This window comes from Neoarius graeffei, chromosome 20 (assembly GCF_027579695.1).
Source record: "Neoarius graeffei isolate fNeoGra1 chromosome 20, fNeoGra1.pri, whole genome shotgun sequence".
NCBI classification, from domain to species: Eukaryota; Metazoa; Chordata; class Actinopteri; order Siluriformes; family Ariidae; genus Neoarius; species Neoarius graeffei.
Window position 1 is genome coordinate 66,706,642 of NC_083588.1, and position 16,010 is coordinate 66,722,651.

The 16,010-nt window shown below is 41.0% G+C and overlaps 2 protein-coding genes across 2 annotated transcripts in view; both read right to left on the reverse strand.

The window, feature by feature from the left end:
- Window positions 1-28: 28 nt before the first annotated feature.
- Window positions 29-10,858, reverse strand: nosip (nitric oxide synthase interacting protein). Its single transcript, XM_060902324.1, has 10 exons — window positions 10,835-10,858; window positions 10,319-10,402; window positions 9,932-10,037; window positions 9,729-9,810; window positions 8,770-8,905; window positions 8,488-8,651; window positions 2,069-2,185; window positions 1,338-1,408; window positions 1,113-1,221; window positions 29-377 (listed from the first exon to the last, which is right to left on the reverse strand). The coding sequence occupies exons 2-10, from the start codon at window positions 10,386-10,388 to the stop codon at window positions 306-308; spliced, it is 927 nt and encodes a 308-aa protein (XP_060758307.1). The 5' UTR covers window positions 10,389-10,402; window positions 10,835-10,858; the 3' UTR covers window positions 29-305.
- A 4,915-nt stretch (window positions 10,859-15,773) lies between these two features.
- LOC132869360 (germ cell nuclear acidic protein) overlaps window positions 15,774-16,010 on the reverse strand; it is a 34,919-nt gene continuing 34,682 nt past the window's right edge. The window contains exon 6 of the mRNA XM_060902703.1: window positions 15,774-15,913. Coding sequence (XP_060758686.1) covers window positions 15,859-15,913 — 55 coding nt within the window. The 3' untranslated portion in view covers window positions 15,774-15,858. The remainder of the gene's footprint in view (window positions 15,914-16,010) is intronic.

Sequence of the window (16,010 nt, forward strand, 5' to 3'; positions counted from 1 at the left end):
ACAAAACAAGCATTCAACTGACCGTTGATCTGTGTGGAAATAAAATTTATTTTACCAAAAAAAAAAAAAAAGAGAAGCATGTCTGTAATGCATTTAGCCACCAAAAAACAAACAGTCTGCTGTTTCCATCATCAGTTATTTATCGTTTACACTGCAGGTCCGTCGCATCCCATCAGAGAAAGCATTAATGTTAATGTTACGCCGTACTGGATTTAAACTAAACACAGAAAGAGGAAACAGAATTAAACAGTGATGTTACATACAGGATTAAAACCCGCAGCTCTCCCTCTCTCGCTCTCTCTCTCTCATGCCTGCATGACAGGTCGAGCTTCTTTAGCACAGAGGCTGACTCCAGATCCAGCAAATCCCGTCCCACCCTAACACACACACACACACACACACACACACACACACACACACACACACACACAATTAATTCTCTCCAACAGCAGCTCTGACTGTAGCGCAGCTGCACATGACCGCTTTATTTATAATTAATGCTCTTGTTCTGACGTGTTATCATTTCTATAGTAACAGCTCCTTCACATGGGCGTGTCCAGCAGACAAATGAGCTGTTGAATCACTTTCCTTTTGTATAAATACGCAGGTGATTATAGAAAATTGTGCGCTCTGATTGGCTGAGAGATTCAGACTATTTCTCGATAATCACCTTGAGCGACTCGGCAAAATGGCGTCCAATCGCTTCGTCACCGAAGCTGGAGCTGTAAGGTTTCTGACGTCTTCAGGACACTTACACTTCTTTACAGTTTCTCAGGAACGCGATAGAACAAGCTGCGATTTTTTTTCGTCTTATTAACTTTAAATAAAGAGAATAATGAGGCTGGGGAGGAGATGAATGTTTATAGCTGCTATAATGCAAGTGAGAACTTGTTTCCTGAACATTCCACCATGTTAACTGGAACTATAAACAGTGTATTAAAAGTATTATGTGGTTCTTTAATAAACAAAAAAGTGCAGCGTTTGGGGACTGTAACACTCCGGGACATGCTGTTACAGGAAAATAATCAACTTCAGGGTGAAAACAGGAACTGCTTCATCACATCATCCTGTCACTCAATATTTTACTGGAAAACACACACACACACACTTACTCTCTGCAGGACTATGATGTCTCTCTCTTTCAGTTTGTCTCCAGACACTGGGTCTAGCATATCTTTACATATGAGCTTCTCCACACACTCCAGAGTGACCACTGATCCTCTGGGAAAGAGAAAGAGAGAGAAAGAGAGAACAACCCACATGAATATCTTAGTTACAAATAAAAAGGAAAATATACATCCTGATAAATAGAGTAAACAAAAGGCGTGGTGACTCACGATGGTCTGAGCACTGCACAGGGTACAGAGTTCCCCAGCATGTCTTTGGTCACTGCACACACATATCTGTCCTGAGAATAAAGTACAACTGATTAAACAACCACAAAACATCGAGATTCATATTCAGGACACATCAGCACTATACTGTGGTTGGTTGAAGAGAGCAACTGGACTTGTTTGAAGATTCTTGAAAACGTTTCGCCTCTCATCCTAAAGGCTTCCTCAGTTCTGTCTGACTAATAGGGAGTATCCAGTATTTATCCTCTCATGGATCATCATAGAATCCGAATCAGAATGCTGATGGCTGCATTGTGGGCGGCTGATGTCTTAGACACCCACCTCTGTTCAATGATGGTCATTCCAGGTTGACAAAAATGAACGATCCTCTCTGGCTAAGATGTCTGCCAGTTTTCTGGAAGTCCTCTCATAGGGATCTCATCCCAAAGTGCATAGAAACATATCTGTGAAGAATCTGAGTCATCCAGGTCCATAGTAATCTGTGGTTGGTTGCAAGTCCAGTTGCTCTCTTCAACCAACCACAGATTACTATGGACCTGGATGACTGAGATTCGTCACAGATATCAGCACTATACACGTCTCTCAGTTTACACACAAAATCCCATTTGACTCTGACAAAATATCTGAGCATTTCAGTCCCAGCACTGTCATTTCTACACTGACGTGGCCGAGTGCAGTGCGAGTGTGTGTGAGAGAGAGAGACCGAGAAATACCTGGCGTGTGAGCAGGGCCACTCTGTCCAGACTGGGGTCCAGTGGAGTGAAATGCACCGAAATCAGCTCACTCATCTTCAGAGGACGACCAGACATCGGACACATCACCGTCTTACACTGAGAGAGAAGAGAAAGAATAAAGAAAATGTGCAAAAGATGGGGCAAATAATTGAATTTATATATGAATGAAGAAAAGAAAAAGATGAGAAGAAGAAAGGAAAAGAAAGAAAAATTAATTGAGAAAGAGATGAGGAACAGGCAGGAAACTGGTGTACATTATTAGTCAAATATGGGAAATTTTTTAAAGCATAAGTAATACACAGACACCCTAAATTAAATAAAGTGCACATGTACAAAGAGTTTTATTGTGTTATATATTAAACCAAAGTGTAGACTTAGTGAATAAGTGTGTAATGAAATGGAGGCTGAACAGTGACGCACTTTACTGTTTTAATTTAACATCAGCTTTAGAACTTTCTGACCTCGTACATCTCAACATATTGATTCCCCCATCCTGTCCTCACACACACACACACACACACACACACACACACACCATGCAGGAGGGCAGTGTGACCGTGTCCTTTTAGAGCAAACACAACTCTGAGTTGTTGTGTAACACACTACAGGATGCCCGTACACACTGACCCCAGGTCAGCACAGAGACGGAGTGTGTACAGGTCCGGGGTGGAAATCTCGAGTTGACTCATGAATCAATTCAATTTGATAAAAAAAAAAAAAAAAAAAAAAAAACTACTCGAGCTTTCATGTGGCTGTACATTGTTAATACAGACAGGCTCTCAGACCCTGGCTCCAAGCAGGGATGAGAATGAAAAATATTAAAGAAGTCTGAAAAAAGCCGGGGGTTTGGGGGCCGCACGCACCGAGTGGGGCCCAGGGGGCGGGAGCTAATGATTTTTGCCTATTTTTTTTTTTTTAACCCCAAAACCATTAATTTTATCAGCAAAAAGTTGCAATTTATTTGGAAATAAATTCCCCTTCTTGGTGGACTACCAGGTGAAAATGATTAAAAATAAGTCTCTTGTACCATATTAATCAATTCACATTTGATGATTTAAAAAAAAAAAATCAATGCACCTTTTAATATAAACGAGCTCTACAGTATTATATTTCTGCATTTTTGCGATTCATGTCTTTGAATACTCTAATCCTTTAAAATGAAGTGCAAACAAGAAAAAAGTTCTATCATATACAGTGGTGCTTGAAAGTTTGTGAACCCTTTAGAATTTTCTATATTTCTGCATAAATTACCAAAAACATCATCAGATTTTCACACAAGTCCTAAAAGTAGATAAAGAGAACCCAGTTAAACAAATGAGACAAAAATATTATACTTGGTCATTTATTTATTGAGGAAAATGATCCAATATTACATATCTGTGAGTGGCAAAAGTATGTGACCCTTTGCTTTCAGTATCTGGTGTGACCCCCTTGTGCAGCAATAACTGCAACTAAACGTTTGCAGTAACTGTTGATCAGTCCTGCACACCGGCTTGGAGGAATTTTAGCCTGTTCCTCCGTACAGAACAGCTTCAACTCTGGGATGTTGGTGGGTTTCCTCACATGAACTGCTTGCTTCTAGCCTGGGAAATCCCATGCTGCTTTGCACAATCGTTCCGATCTGAAAAGACAGCATGGAAACTATGGTCTAAAGGCTCGCCTGAGTTAGGGAGCCAATCAGAGAGTGGGGAGGGGTGGAAAGACGGTGACGCGAACTACTCGACAAACGGAAGCTTGTAGTTTATTTGGGACTGTTTACGGATCACATTTAACATGGCGGCGAGCGATACAAACAAACTTTCGATCAAGCTTTAGACACTGTTCTGAATTAGTCTGGTTAACACCAGACCATATCACAAGTGAAATAATTTCGGTGCCATTGTTTTCGTATTTTTGTTTTGCCTTCTCTTTCCTTCTCTTCTTCGCCTCTTCGTCGCTCTAACTACGTCACCGGGTACAACTGCCATGATTGGCCATGGGCTACGTATACTCCAAATGATAGACATTCGCAACGTCCAATAAACGGCCGTTGACAATCATAAACCACACCTCCCCTACGAGAAATTCAATAGGCGGATTCCAGACCATATTTCACTTGTGATATGGTCTGGTGTTAACCAGACTAACTCGCTTCAGGTCCTTCCACAACATTTCCATTGGATTAAGGTCAGGACTTTGACTTGGCCATTCCAAAACATTCACTTTATTCTTCTTTAACCATTCTTTGGTAGAACGACTTGTGTGCTTAGGGTCGTTGTCTTGCTGCATGACCCACCTTCTCTTGAGATTCAGTTCATGGACAGATGTCCGGACATTTTCCCTTAGAATTCGCTGGTATAATTCAGAATTCATTGTTCCATCAATGATGGCAAGCCGTCCTGGCCCAGATGCAACAAAACAGGCCCGAACCATGATACTACCACCACCATGTTTCACAGATGGGATAAGGTTCTGATGCTGGAATGCAGTGTTTTCCTTTCTCCAAACATAACACTTCTCATTTAAACCAAAAAAAAGTTCTATTTTGGTCTCATCTGTCCATAAAACATTTTTCCAATAGCCTTCTGACTTGTCCATGTGATCTTTAGCAAACTGCAGACGAGCAGCAATGCTCTTTTTGGAGAGCAGTGGCTTTCTCCTTGCAACCCAACCATGCACACCATTGTTGTTCAGTGTTCTCCTGATGGTGGACTCATGAACATTAACATTAGCCAATGTGAGAGAGGCCTTCAGTTGCTTAGAAGTTATCCTGGGGTCCTTTGTGACCTAGCCGACTATTACACGCCTTGCTCTCGGAGTGATCTTTGTTGGTCGACCACTCCTGGGGAGGGTAACAATGGTCTTGAATTTCCTCCATTTGTACACAATCTGTCTGACTGTGGATTGGTGGAGTCCAAACTCTTTAGAGATGGTTTTGTAACCTTTTCCAGCCTGATGAGCATCAACAACGCTTTTTCTGAGGTCCTCAGAAATCTCCTTTGTTTGTGCCATGATACACTTCCACAAACATGTGTTGTGAAGATCAGACTTTGATAGATCCCTGTTCTTTAAATAAAACAGGGTGCCCACTCACACCTGATTGTCATCCCATTGATTGAAAACACCTGACTCTAATTTCACCTTCAAATTAACTGCTAATCCTAGAGGTTCACATACTTTTGCCACTCACAGATATGTAATATTGGATCATTTCTCAATAAATAAATGACCAAGTACAACCCCGATTCCAAAAAATTTGGGACAAAGTACAAATTGTAAATAAAAACGGAATGCAATGATGTGGAAGTTTCAAAATTCCATATTTTATTCAGAATAGAACATAGATGACATATCAAATGTTTAAACTGAGAAAATGTATCATTTAAAGAGAAAAATTAGGTGATTTTAAATTTCATGACAACAACACATCTCAAAAAAGTTGGGACAAGGCCATGTTTCCCACTGTGAGACATCCCCTTTTCTCTTTACAACAGTCTGTAAACGTCTGGGGACTGAGGAGACAAGTTGCTCAAGTTTAGGGAGAGGAATGTTAACCCATTCTTGTCTAATGTAGGATTCTAGTTGCTCAACTGTCTTAGGTCTTTTTTGTCGTATCTTCCGTTTTATGATGCGCCAAATGTTTTCTATGGGTGAAAGATCTGGACTGCAGGCTGGCCAGTTCAGTACCCGGACCCTTCTTCTACGCAGCCATGATGCTGTAATTGATGCAGTATGTGGTTTGGCATTGTCATGTTGGAAAATGCAAGGTCTTCCCTGAAAGAGACGTCGTCTGGATGGGAGCATATGTTGCTCTAGAACCTGGATATACCTTTCAGCATTGATGGGGTCTTTCCAGATGTGTAAGCTGCCCATGCCACATGCACTAATGCAACCCCATACCATCAGAGATGCAGGCTTCTGAACTGAGCGCTGATAACAACTCGGGTCGTCCTTCTCCTCTTTAGTCCGAATGACACGGCGTCCCTGATTTCCATAAAGAACTTCAAATTTTGATTCGTCTGACCACAGAACAGTTTTCCACTTTGCCACAGTCCATTTTAAATGAGCCTTGGCCCAGAGAAGACGTCTGCGTTTCTGGATCGTGTTTAGATATGGCTTCTTCTTTGAACTATAGAGTTTTAGCTGGCAACGGCGGATGGCACGGTGAATTGTGTTCACAGATAATGTTCTCTGGAAATATTCCTGAGCCCATTTTGTGATTTCCAATACAGAAGCATGCCTGTATGTGATGCAGTGCCGTCTAAGGGCCCGAAGATCACGGGCACCCAGTATGGTTTTCCGGCCTTGACCCTTACGCACAGAGATTCTTCCAGATTCTCTGAATCTTTTGATGATATTATGCACTGTAGATGATGATATGTTCAAACTCTTTGCAATTTTACACTGTCGAACTCCTTTCTGATATTGCTCCACTATTTGTCGGCGCAGAATTAGGGGGATTGGTGATCCTCTTCCCATCTTTACTTCTGAGAGCCGCTGCCACTCCAAGATGCTCTTTTTATACCCAGTCATGTTAATGACCTATTGCCAATTGACCTAATGAGTTGCAATTTAGTCCTCCAGCTGTTCCTTTTTTGTACCTTTAACTTTTCCAGCCTCTTATTGCCCCTGTCCCAACTTTTTTGAGATGTGTTGCTGTCATGAAACTTCAAATGAGTCAATATTTGGCATGAAATTTCAAAATGTCTCACTTTCGACATTTGATATGTTGTCTATGTTCTATTGTGAATACAATATCAGTTTTTGAGATTTGTAAATTATTGCATTCCGTTTTTATTTACAATTTGTACTTTGTCCCAACTTTTTTGGAATCGGGGTTGTATAATATTTTTGTCTCATTTGTTTAATTGGGTTCTCTTTATCTACTTTTAGGACTTGTGTGAAAATCTGATGATGTTTTAGGTCATATTTATGCAGAAATATAGAAAATTCTAAAGGGTTCACAAACTTTCAAGCACCACTGTAATTCTCTTCAGCTTTCTTCTGATGTTATCATGGTAGCAGGAGGTCTTGCATATTAAGCAGGCAACATTCAACATCACCCATCACTTCCCTTTCAACTGCTGTGTGGACTAACTAGGTTTTATCTGGACAGGATGTTGTGTAATGTAATACAGATACCATACGGTCAATCTGAAGATCAAGATGGTGATTTTGAATTAAAGAACAGGCATGTACAATGGGCATTACATATTGGAAATTTTTTTTAAATCAAAAACTATAAGTTCATCTCGGCCTAAAAAATTTGGGCAGACGCTCCCACGCGGCACAGGCCAGCAATTCCCCCCGGTCCCCCTATGAAATGAGCAAATATTAGGAGAGTTATACACGCTATCATACCTAAAATTTTATAAGAAATATAGATACGAGACTATGATTCTCCCCAACATGCTACATTAGATAAGCTAACTCCATTTATAAAAAGATACACACTTATATGAATGACATACATACATATACATCTCAAATACGTCATTCATATATATATATATATATATATATATATATATATATATATATATATATATATATCTCAAATACATGTCATTCATATACATTATAAATATAATCAATCATCGAACAGGCAAAATAATTTTCGACCTGCCGTTGTGTTTTTTGGTGTGTATGTGAAGTTCGGTAGTCCTCGCCCCTCTACTAGCGGAGTTTATCATGTCAGAACACAACGAGCAAAGTACTTTTCCTGGGACGTCTATTTTCCGTATGTGATCACTGAGCTTCGCTGTGACAGTCTGCTTGTTGATCTCGACATTCAGTGTTCTGAACGGCGATTGCAAGCCACGCGTGGAGAGCATGCGTACTTGTGTTTATACACTGCACGTGATGGGATTTCTCGAAAATTCTACCGCATAAGTCGAACAGTGTCACAAAAATGAACGTTAATTATGACATGTCAAAAGACTCGAGTGTGTTAACCCGGAGCCCACCAAGAATCAACACGTTATAAGGTGACCACGGATCATTAGCCATACACCCCCCCGAAAATTTCTCAACAGATTTACGTCGATCTCAAAAACGATCATTTTGGTCTGAAAAAGTCGGAAATCCGCCGATCGGCAGAAAATTCTCATCCCTGTCTAAGGCGTGTACTAAACTGTTCAGGACTTCCCTGGTGAGCCACAAGGTTCTTCCTTAAGCCCACCTCTGGGTGTTATTAATAATAATAATAATAATAATAATAATAGGTAAAGGAGTAGATCTGGAGGTCCTCAGGTAGAGAGCGTTTTGATAAACTGGGATGTACAGATGCTGTCTGTCCCCCCCCCACTCCACTTTCACTCGGGTTTGCTGACGGTGAAGTGGCTGATGCTTTATGCCCCAGGGCTCACTCATGTCTGCGTTACCTTTTAGTTATGATCTCACACATGTGATTCACTCACAGGTTTCTTCAGCAGTGTGGGTTTAGCCTCAGGGGTCAGGCTGGGGATCCAGAAACTGGGCAGACTGGAGGAGGAAGTGGATTCTGTAGACGCTGAAGCCGAGCTGGATGAGCTGAGAGCGCTCACCGAGCCACTGGGGGACGATGCTGTGTTTTTAATCTGACCTTCAACAACACGATGAGCTGTGAGCTTACACACATCCTTAAACGGTCAAAAATAACATCCTGAAGGAATAAATAACCGTCTGTGTGCGTTTCGGGGATGAACATGTTCCTCCTGTACCTGTGATGAAGGGGTTGATGGGTTTGGAGACAATGCTGCTCTCTTTATTCCTGAACAGCTCGATCTTCTCTCGCTCCTCTGACCCTGACTCCAGCTGACCCTCACTCCTCAGAGCTTTCTTCTGTTTCTCATAGGCCTGCAGTGTTTAACACCAATCAGAGAGACATGAAAATCCACACACACCATCATAAGGGGTGTTCACACGGCAACTTTTACTCCGGTGTAGCACTGGGGCTGCCCCGCTAGAGCGTTCACACGGTACAAAGTTATAGTGGTGCAGCCCCTGAAAGCTGCTTAAACCGGTGCAAATCTAACCCTGCTCGGGAGGTGGTTTAAGAAATTTACTCCGGAGTAAATGCCAGTTTGCGGGGGAGCACCGATATAAAATGGGACGTCTGAATGCTACAGGGGTAGACTCGCTACGCGTGAGGAGAGTTGATTACATATGGGCATTGCATAATTTGCATCCTGGTATTTTGCGCTTCCAAAATGGCGAATATCAACAACAACAGAACTGCGTGTCTTCCAGTGTTGCCAGATTGGGCAGTTTTAAGTGCACTTTGGCGGATTTGAACATATTTTGGGCTGGAAAACGTCAGCAGTACCTGGCAGCACTGGTGTCTTCATCCATGGTGTTTTCCCGGTGCTTGGTGATGCCATGACAACCGGGAAAAGGAAGTACATTTTCACGCATGCGCATATTTCATTTCCGCATTATTACTATTGTATAGCACGGTCGCAAAAACTGCCGTGTGAACGCAAGTGGGGCTGCACCGGTGCTAACACGCTTCTCTCTAGTAAGCAGGTTTGTGACATGTGAACGCTCCACAAAATTTACACCGGTGTAAGATATATCGCAACAAAATACATCGGTGCAGCATCGATGCAAATATGTGCCGTGTGAACACCCTTATACACACACACAAGCCTGAATCAGTCTCTGTTCAGGCCTCGCACACCTTCATCTTCTTGGCAATCTCAGTTTTCTGTCGGAGGATGTACTCCAGGATGGCTTCTCTTTCATACAGGTATCCATCCTCACTGCACACACACACACACACACACACACACAAACAGATTTATTCACAGATCTACACATTAGTTCTAAAAAATTAGATACGGTGTTTAAAATATCTGTGTGTGTGTGTGTGTTTGTTCTTACGTCACCACAGGGTCTCGACACGGCTGTAATGAAAGGCAGCAGCAGTCGAAATCTTTGATGGCGTCTTTCCCCAACCGCACACTCTGAGTGCCGTAACCAGAAGCGGCTTCAACACACAAAGAAAACAACTGTGACTTTAAAACACACAGACAGACGGACACACACACGGACGGACGGACGGACACACAGACAGACAGACAGACACACAGACGGACGGACACACACACGGACGGACGGACGGACAGACAGACGGACACACAGACGGACGGACGGACACACAGACGGACGGACGGACGGACGGACACACAGACGGACGGACGGACACACAGACGGACGGACGGACGGACACACAGACAGACGGACGGACGGACGGACAGACAGTCCTACCGGTGTCCTTCTTCTTCTCGTGGTAAGTGTACACGGCTCCGGCGGTGCAGTTCTTCCCGTGTCGAGTCATTTTCACTGCTTTTGCTGTGAAATAATATAAAATAAAATGTTGGTTTCACAAATGTTTGCGGTAAAAACATCAACGCCATAAAAACACGAGAGACCCGGTTCCATGAGGCTAACCCACTAAAAGCTAGGATAACTCCTATATAATTCATGCTCCCTGTAGAAGTGCACTTCACCAGATAATAACGTGACCGCGCTTACACACTATATAGTGCACTACATCTAGTCCACTAGCCTGCTAATTGTAATCGAGTCCAGGTTTATTAACGCGCTAAATGTGTAGCTAATACCTTCATTTATTTTATCGGTGATATTACATCAACTTCACTTAAAGTTACATAAAGACACCGATTTTAAAAATAACTCTGAATAAAAAGGAACAAATTAAGATTAAACAATCCTGCTTTTAATCAAACGAAAGGGTTTCATGAATAGACCTTGGTTGTTTACCTCAGCCTGCGCCGAACCGGAAGTAATTCCTGTGACGTGTCTCTGCTTGTTCTGCTTCCAGGTTCTCTTACGAAAAAATAAACGAATACGTTATTAGTCTGTAAAATAAAGCGACGGACACAACTTTAATAATTATTATGTTTTATTTAATAGTAATCAAAATGTTTCCATTTCTTTTGACCGAACAGTGGCTTTATTAACATTTAAAAAATATTTTTATTACATGTTTAAATTAAAAATTTAATATGTTTAATAAATATAATTATATGCATTTTTCATGTATATTTTTGAGCTAGTTTTGATTTTTAACCGTAATTTTACTTGAAATAAAATGATAGTAGTTATAATTATACGTAAGTTCAGGTACGACACGTGGAAAAATCAGTTCTAATTTTATTCAAATCAGTTTGAAATGTAACTTATTAAAAGTGTAAATATATAAATTACATTAATTTTCTATTTCAAACATTGTGCACTAATTAAAATCCCTCAACACAATGATCAGATTTTAACATGCCACTTTATTCTAAAATTCTATTTCTTATTCTAAAATTCGAAAAAACAAAAAACACTCATTATGTTTAGGCCAGCCTTAAAAAAATCTTTGTTGGGGGTAACATGACCAAATAAAATTCACCAGGCAGGCAGCAATTTTTTTTTTAGCCTCTCAGAGCCACCAGGGATTTGCGGGGATTTTTTTCCATTTCAGGCCCTCAATATTTGCAAATCACTTGCGAATTACTGTATAGACCCCTTTCACTGACGTCACCCGAAACCGGAAGTAAACAGACCCTGCGCCATATTGGAAGACCAACAAACTCGTGATTAGGGGGAAATAACGGCAGCGATATGTGAACCCACGAGAATAAAGTGGAGTGGCAAACGACTTAAACAAACAAATCTGAGCTGTTTTATTTATGATTTATTGGCCCAACAGTAGACTTGAAAGAAACCTGTGTGAGACTTGGCAAAAAACTGTGGATATAATGGATAAGTCTGTGCATGATCTGCGGACACTTTGAGGTAAGCAAACGCAAGAAATTCAGATTTAAAACATGCTAAATTGGCCCCAAGTTGATAACTGTATGAGGAGCAAGCCTCCCAGACTTCTACAATTTAATAATAATAATAATTTAGGATGGTTTGGGGCTTGCTCGCTGCTGCCAGGTTGGTTGTTGAGTAGCCTGACTGTTTTTTTTTTCTTGCGTGTGGTATCATTGTTGACGCGAGGTTGTTTTTTGAACATGCCAATGCGGACACGATTTCCCCTGATGAGTTATGACTTCAGACGCGATGCGTGTGTGGAGGTGTGGAGTCCGCGTGATATGTGCGTAAGATAGGCTTCTCGTGTTTGGAGATCCGCGCTCCGAGACAAGCACAAGGCTTCTCATGCGTTTGGAGATCCGCGCTCCGAGACAAGCACAAGGCTTCTCATGTGTTTGGAGATCCGCGCTCCGAGACAAGCGCAAGCGCCCCCCCCCCCCCCCCCCCCAAGGGAAAAAAAGGGACCCCCCGAAAATATCGGCATAGTTCGAACACTGAGTGTAGGCACTGGGTGTAAACAACAAATAGTTTACAATGTCTGGGTAGCAAACAGATGGCAGAATTGGTGTCCGGTCCTCCTTATGTTTCCATTCTCCCTTGCCCAGAGTCTTATCATATGGGTCAAACCCATCAATCACAGCCAGTTTCTCCACATACTGTGCCCTTTCTGCAGCTGGTAATGTACTCACATAACCCGAATTATCAGCCATCGTGTCACTTTACTCTCGCTCGTACTTTGTTTTATATTGTGAGTGCATGTACTTGGTCTTCCAATATGGCGCCTAACAAAATCTCGCGGCGCGGTGACGTCATGTGAAAGGGGTCTATAAAGCCAAGATAAAAACATACATTGCAACCAACAATAATGTTATTAACTTCAGCATGAAAAATACACTGAATTTCAGACATTTCTTGCAATGAATGTTCATTTCTTCCTTTTCGCTCCAGCCAGAGGACCACACATCAGAGCTTTGTGTCCCTTCGCCAAACAGTCCAGGCATACAGGAAGAACAGTTTTGAATTGCTTCTTTAGTGTCTGGTCAATATTTCCTGTACTGGAAGAACAGAATGCACAAGTGCTTGGGCTGCCAAACTTGGATGCATAAAAAGCTCACTCCACTGAGCTTGAACAAGAAATCCCCAGTTGAGAGAAGACGACCTTGTGAAGCACATGTTCTGCAGATAAAATAAGAACTGTGTTGAAATGAAATGCAGTTAATTTATTTTTACCAAAATAATGTATATTTTCTGAACCAATATCAACAAATAACCTGAGTGAAAATTTACCTTCTGGTGTTATGATGCTCCCACAAATGTACTCATGGAAACTCAGGAGTTTCTTCAGGCTTGTTGTCTGTCTTGATGAAAGCTCTTTTGTGGCATATATGCAGTGAGGTTTCTGGCATTCTGCACGAGAAGTGATGTGTCTGACATTCTGTCCTGTCAGTGTAGATGCTGGACACCCCTGAAACAAAATGACCCAGATATACTTTATTCCACATGATACTGACATTTCAATGCTTGATATTTTTTATATATATATATATATATATATATATATATATATATATATATATATATATATATACAAACATATATATATATATATATATATATATATATATATATATATATATATGTGTTTGTGTATATGTATATATATATATATATATATGTGTGTGTATATGTATGTTTGTATATATACTCACTTGTTCTTCAGCAACAACAGTAACTGTGGCAAAGCGAACCGATGGCCTGTTCTGATCAGTGGTGGCTGTACCAAGTACACCTGTGAAATTCTTGTAGTGACCAGAATCATCTATCAATGGATCTGGAATATATCGACGTCGAGTCGGGCCCCCTTGCCCATGGCACCAACTGACACGGTATCATACTTGGCATAATCAATCTCAGTGTCTGGCAGCAGTTTTTCGGCTACATCTTTGCGGATATCTACAAATGATTTCTTGCTATTCACCCTTACCACACGATTTTTCAGTTTTTCATCTCATTGCTGTCAGTCACAATCGTGACCGAAATCAGTGCTGTTGGATCCACTGCTTCCGCCATTTTCGTTGTTTTGATGATGCTTAAAAATTCAGCCAATGAGAATCACGGTACAAAAATCCACCAATAGGAACACGTTTTGCATCTAATGTCGTTGGATAGTAAGGACCGGAAGCACCAAAACTAGCCAATCAGCGACTGTTTCACTCAAAATGGCCATTATTGAGAAGACATGTGTTTCTTGACCGGCCTATATTGAATTTTTTTTTCAGGAGAAAAAAACATTTATGGTGCATCAAAGAGAGTGACAGTCACAGAAAACATGTCGTGATTCTGGGGGTTTGATTGCGAGTCAGTTTTGCTATAGACACAATAATATGTAGTGGTTGTTGATGTGCGCTCAGTTCCCAAAAAATGTGTGTTTTCAGGGCACCTGCATTCAAGTTCATGTAGCAAAAAATCCCACCTATCACGGTATATCACGGGCAATATTTTTTCGTTCGTACTATAATTTGGAAGAAATACAGCATAGTGGTCATTGCAAAATTTTGTTCTGGGTATAAGATCTGTTTTACTGAATGTCGGACATTCATCATTGAGTTAAATGGCCAGATCAAAGGTACTATCGGTCCTTAGATAGTAATTACTAGTATGGAGTCCGAAAGCGTCAATAATTTTGCAGCCACAGAATGGTGTCTGAGAACGATCTTTTTTTTTTTTTATAGATTTTCTTCCCACCCGGCCGCTATATTTTTATTTTTTTACTACCAAATCATCCACCCGGCCATTTTTTAGGGAAGTTTCAGCCCAACCGGCCACCTTACCGCCAACAAGAATAATTTTAAGGCTGGCCTTATGTTCATATTTTGTGTGCATGTTGTACAGTTTCATGAATAATATTTAATGAACAAGACTTAATTTAGAATGATGAGTATTCAAGATATTAATTAAAACCTCTTTGTGAAAGTCTGGTTTATGAACAATAGTGTAAAAATAATGTCAGAAAACTTTATTTATTCTAGTCGTCACATGCACACTTCAAGCACAGTGAAATTCATCCTCTGCATTTAACCCATCTGAAGCGGTGAACACACACACACACACACACACACACACACACACACACACACAGAGCAGTGGGCAGCCACACCAGAGCGCTCGGGGAGCAGTCAGGGGTTCGGTACCTCGCTCAAGGGCACCTCAGCCCAAGGCCGCCCCACGCCAACCTAACTGCACGTCTTTGGACTGTGGGGGAAACCGGAGCACCCGGAGGAAACCCACGCGGACACGGGGAGAACATGCAAACTCCACACAGAAAGGCCCTCGCCGGCCGCTGGGCTCGAACCCGGACCTTCTTGCTGTGAGGCGACCGTGCTAACCACTACACCACTGTGCTGCCCATTACTATAATTATCTACATATAATTATGTAGATAATAATTATAGTAATAATGTTCCTCCTGTTTTCATTCTGAGAAAATGGAGCATAAAGATAACATCAGGAGCCACTAAAATTATTTTTCTTTCAACACCAATCTAAAGAAATGTCGAGGCAGAAAGCACACAATGTGAATCTTGTGGTTCAGGAAATACACCTTCCAACAAATCATGGGATTAAAAAATATCTGTTGAAGTGTTATGCACTGTTTTATGTGTTTTTACTGGTTGATAAATTCAGGTGTGAATGTCTGATGTTAAATTAACATATTTTGCATTTTAAATTATATTGTAAAAATAAAACAATCAGTTAAACTTTTTCTCATTTTATTTAACACAACGCAGCTGCACCAAAAGGCAATGAATCTGCGCAGTTACAGGTCATATCTCCTGCTAAACAATGAACCAGGTGACAAAAACTCATCAGATTATTAATAAAATCATTAATAATCGGTTTATAAATAATAATTAATTCCTTGCTCTGTTTCCTGAGCCTCTGATTTACACTCTGGGCCACATGGTGGCGATGAAGGCCTTTTAGTTATCATCATTATCATCATCATCATCATCATCAAAGATATCAGCAACCGTCCTGAAAACAAACAAACAAAAAAGCAGTGCAGAGAGATGGTGAAAATGGTGTATTACAGCTTTATAACACTGTCATAACACATTAATTGAGTGTTAAT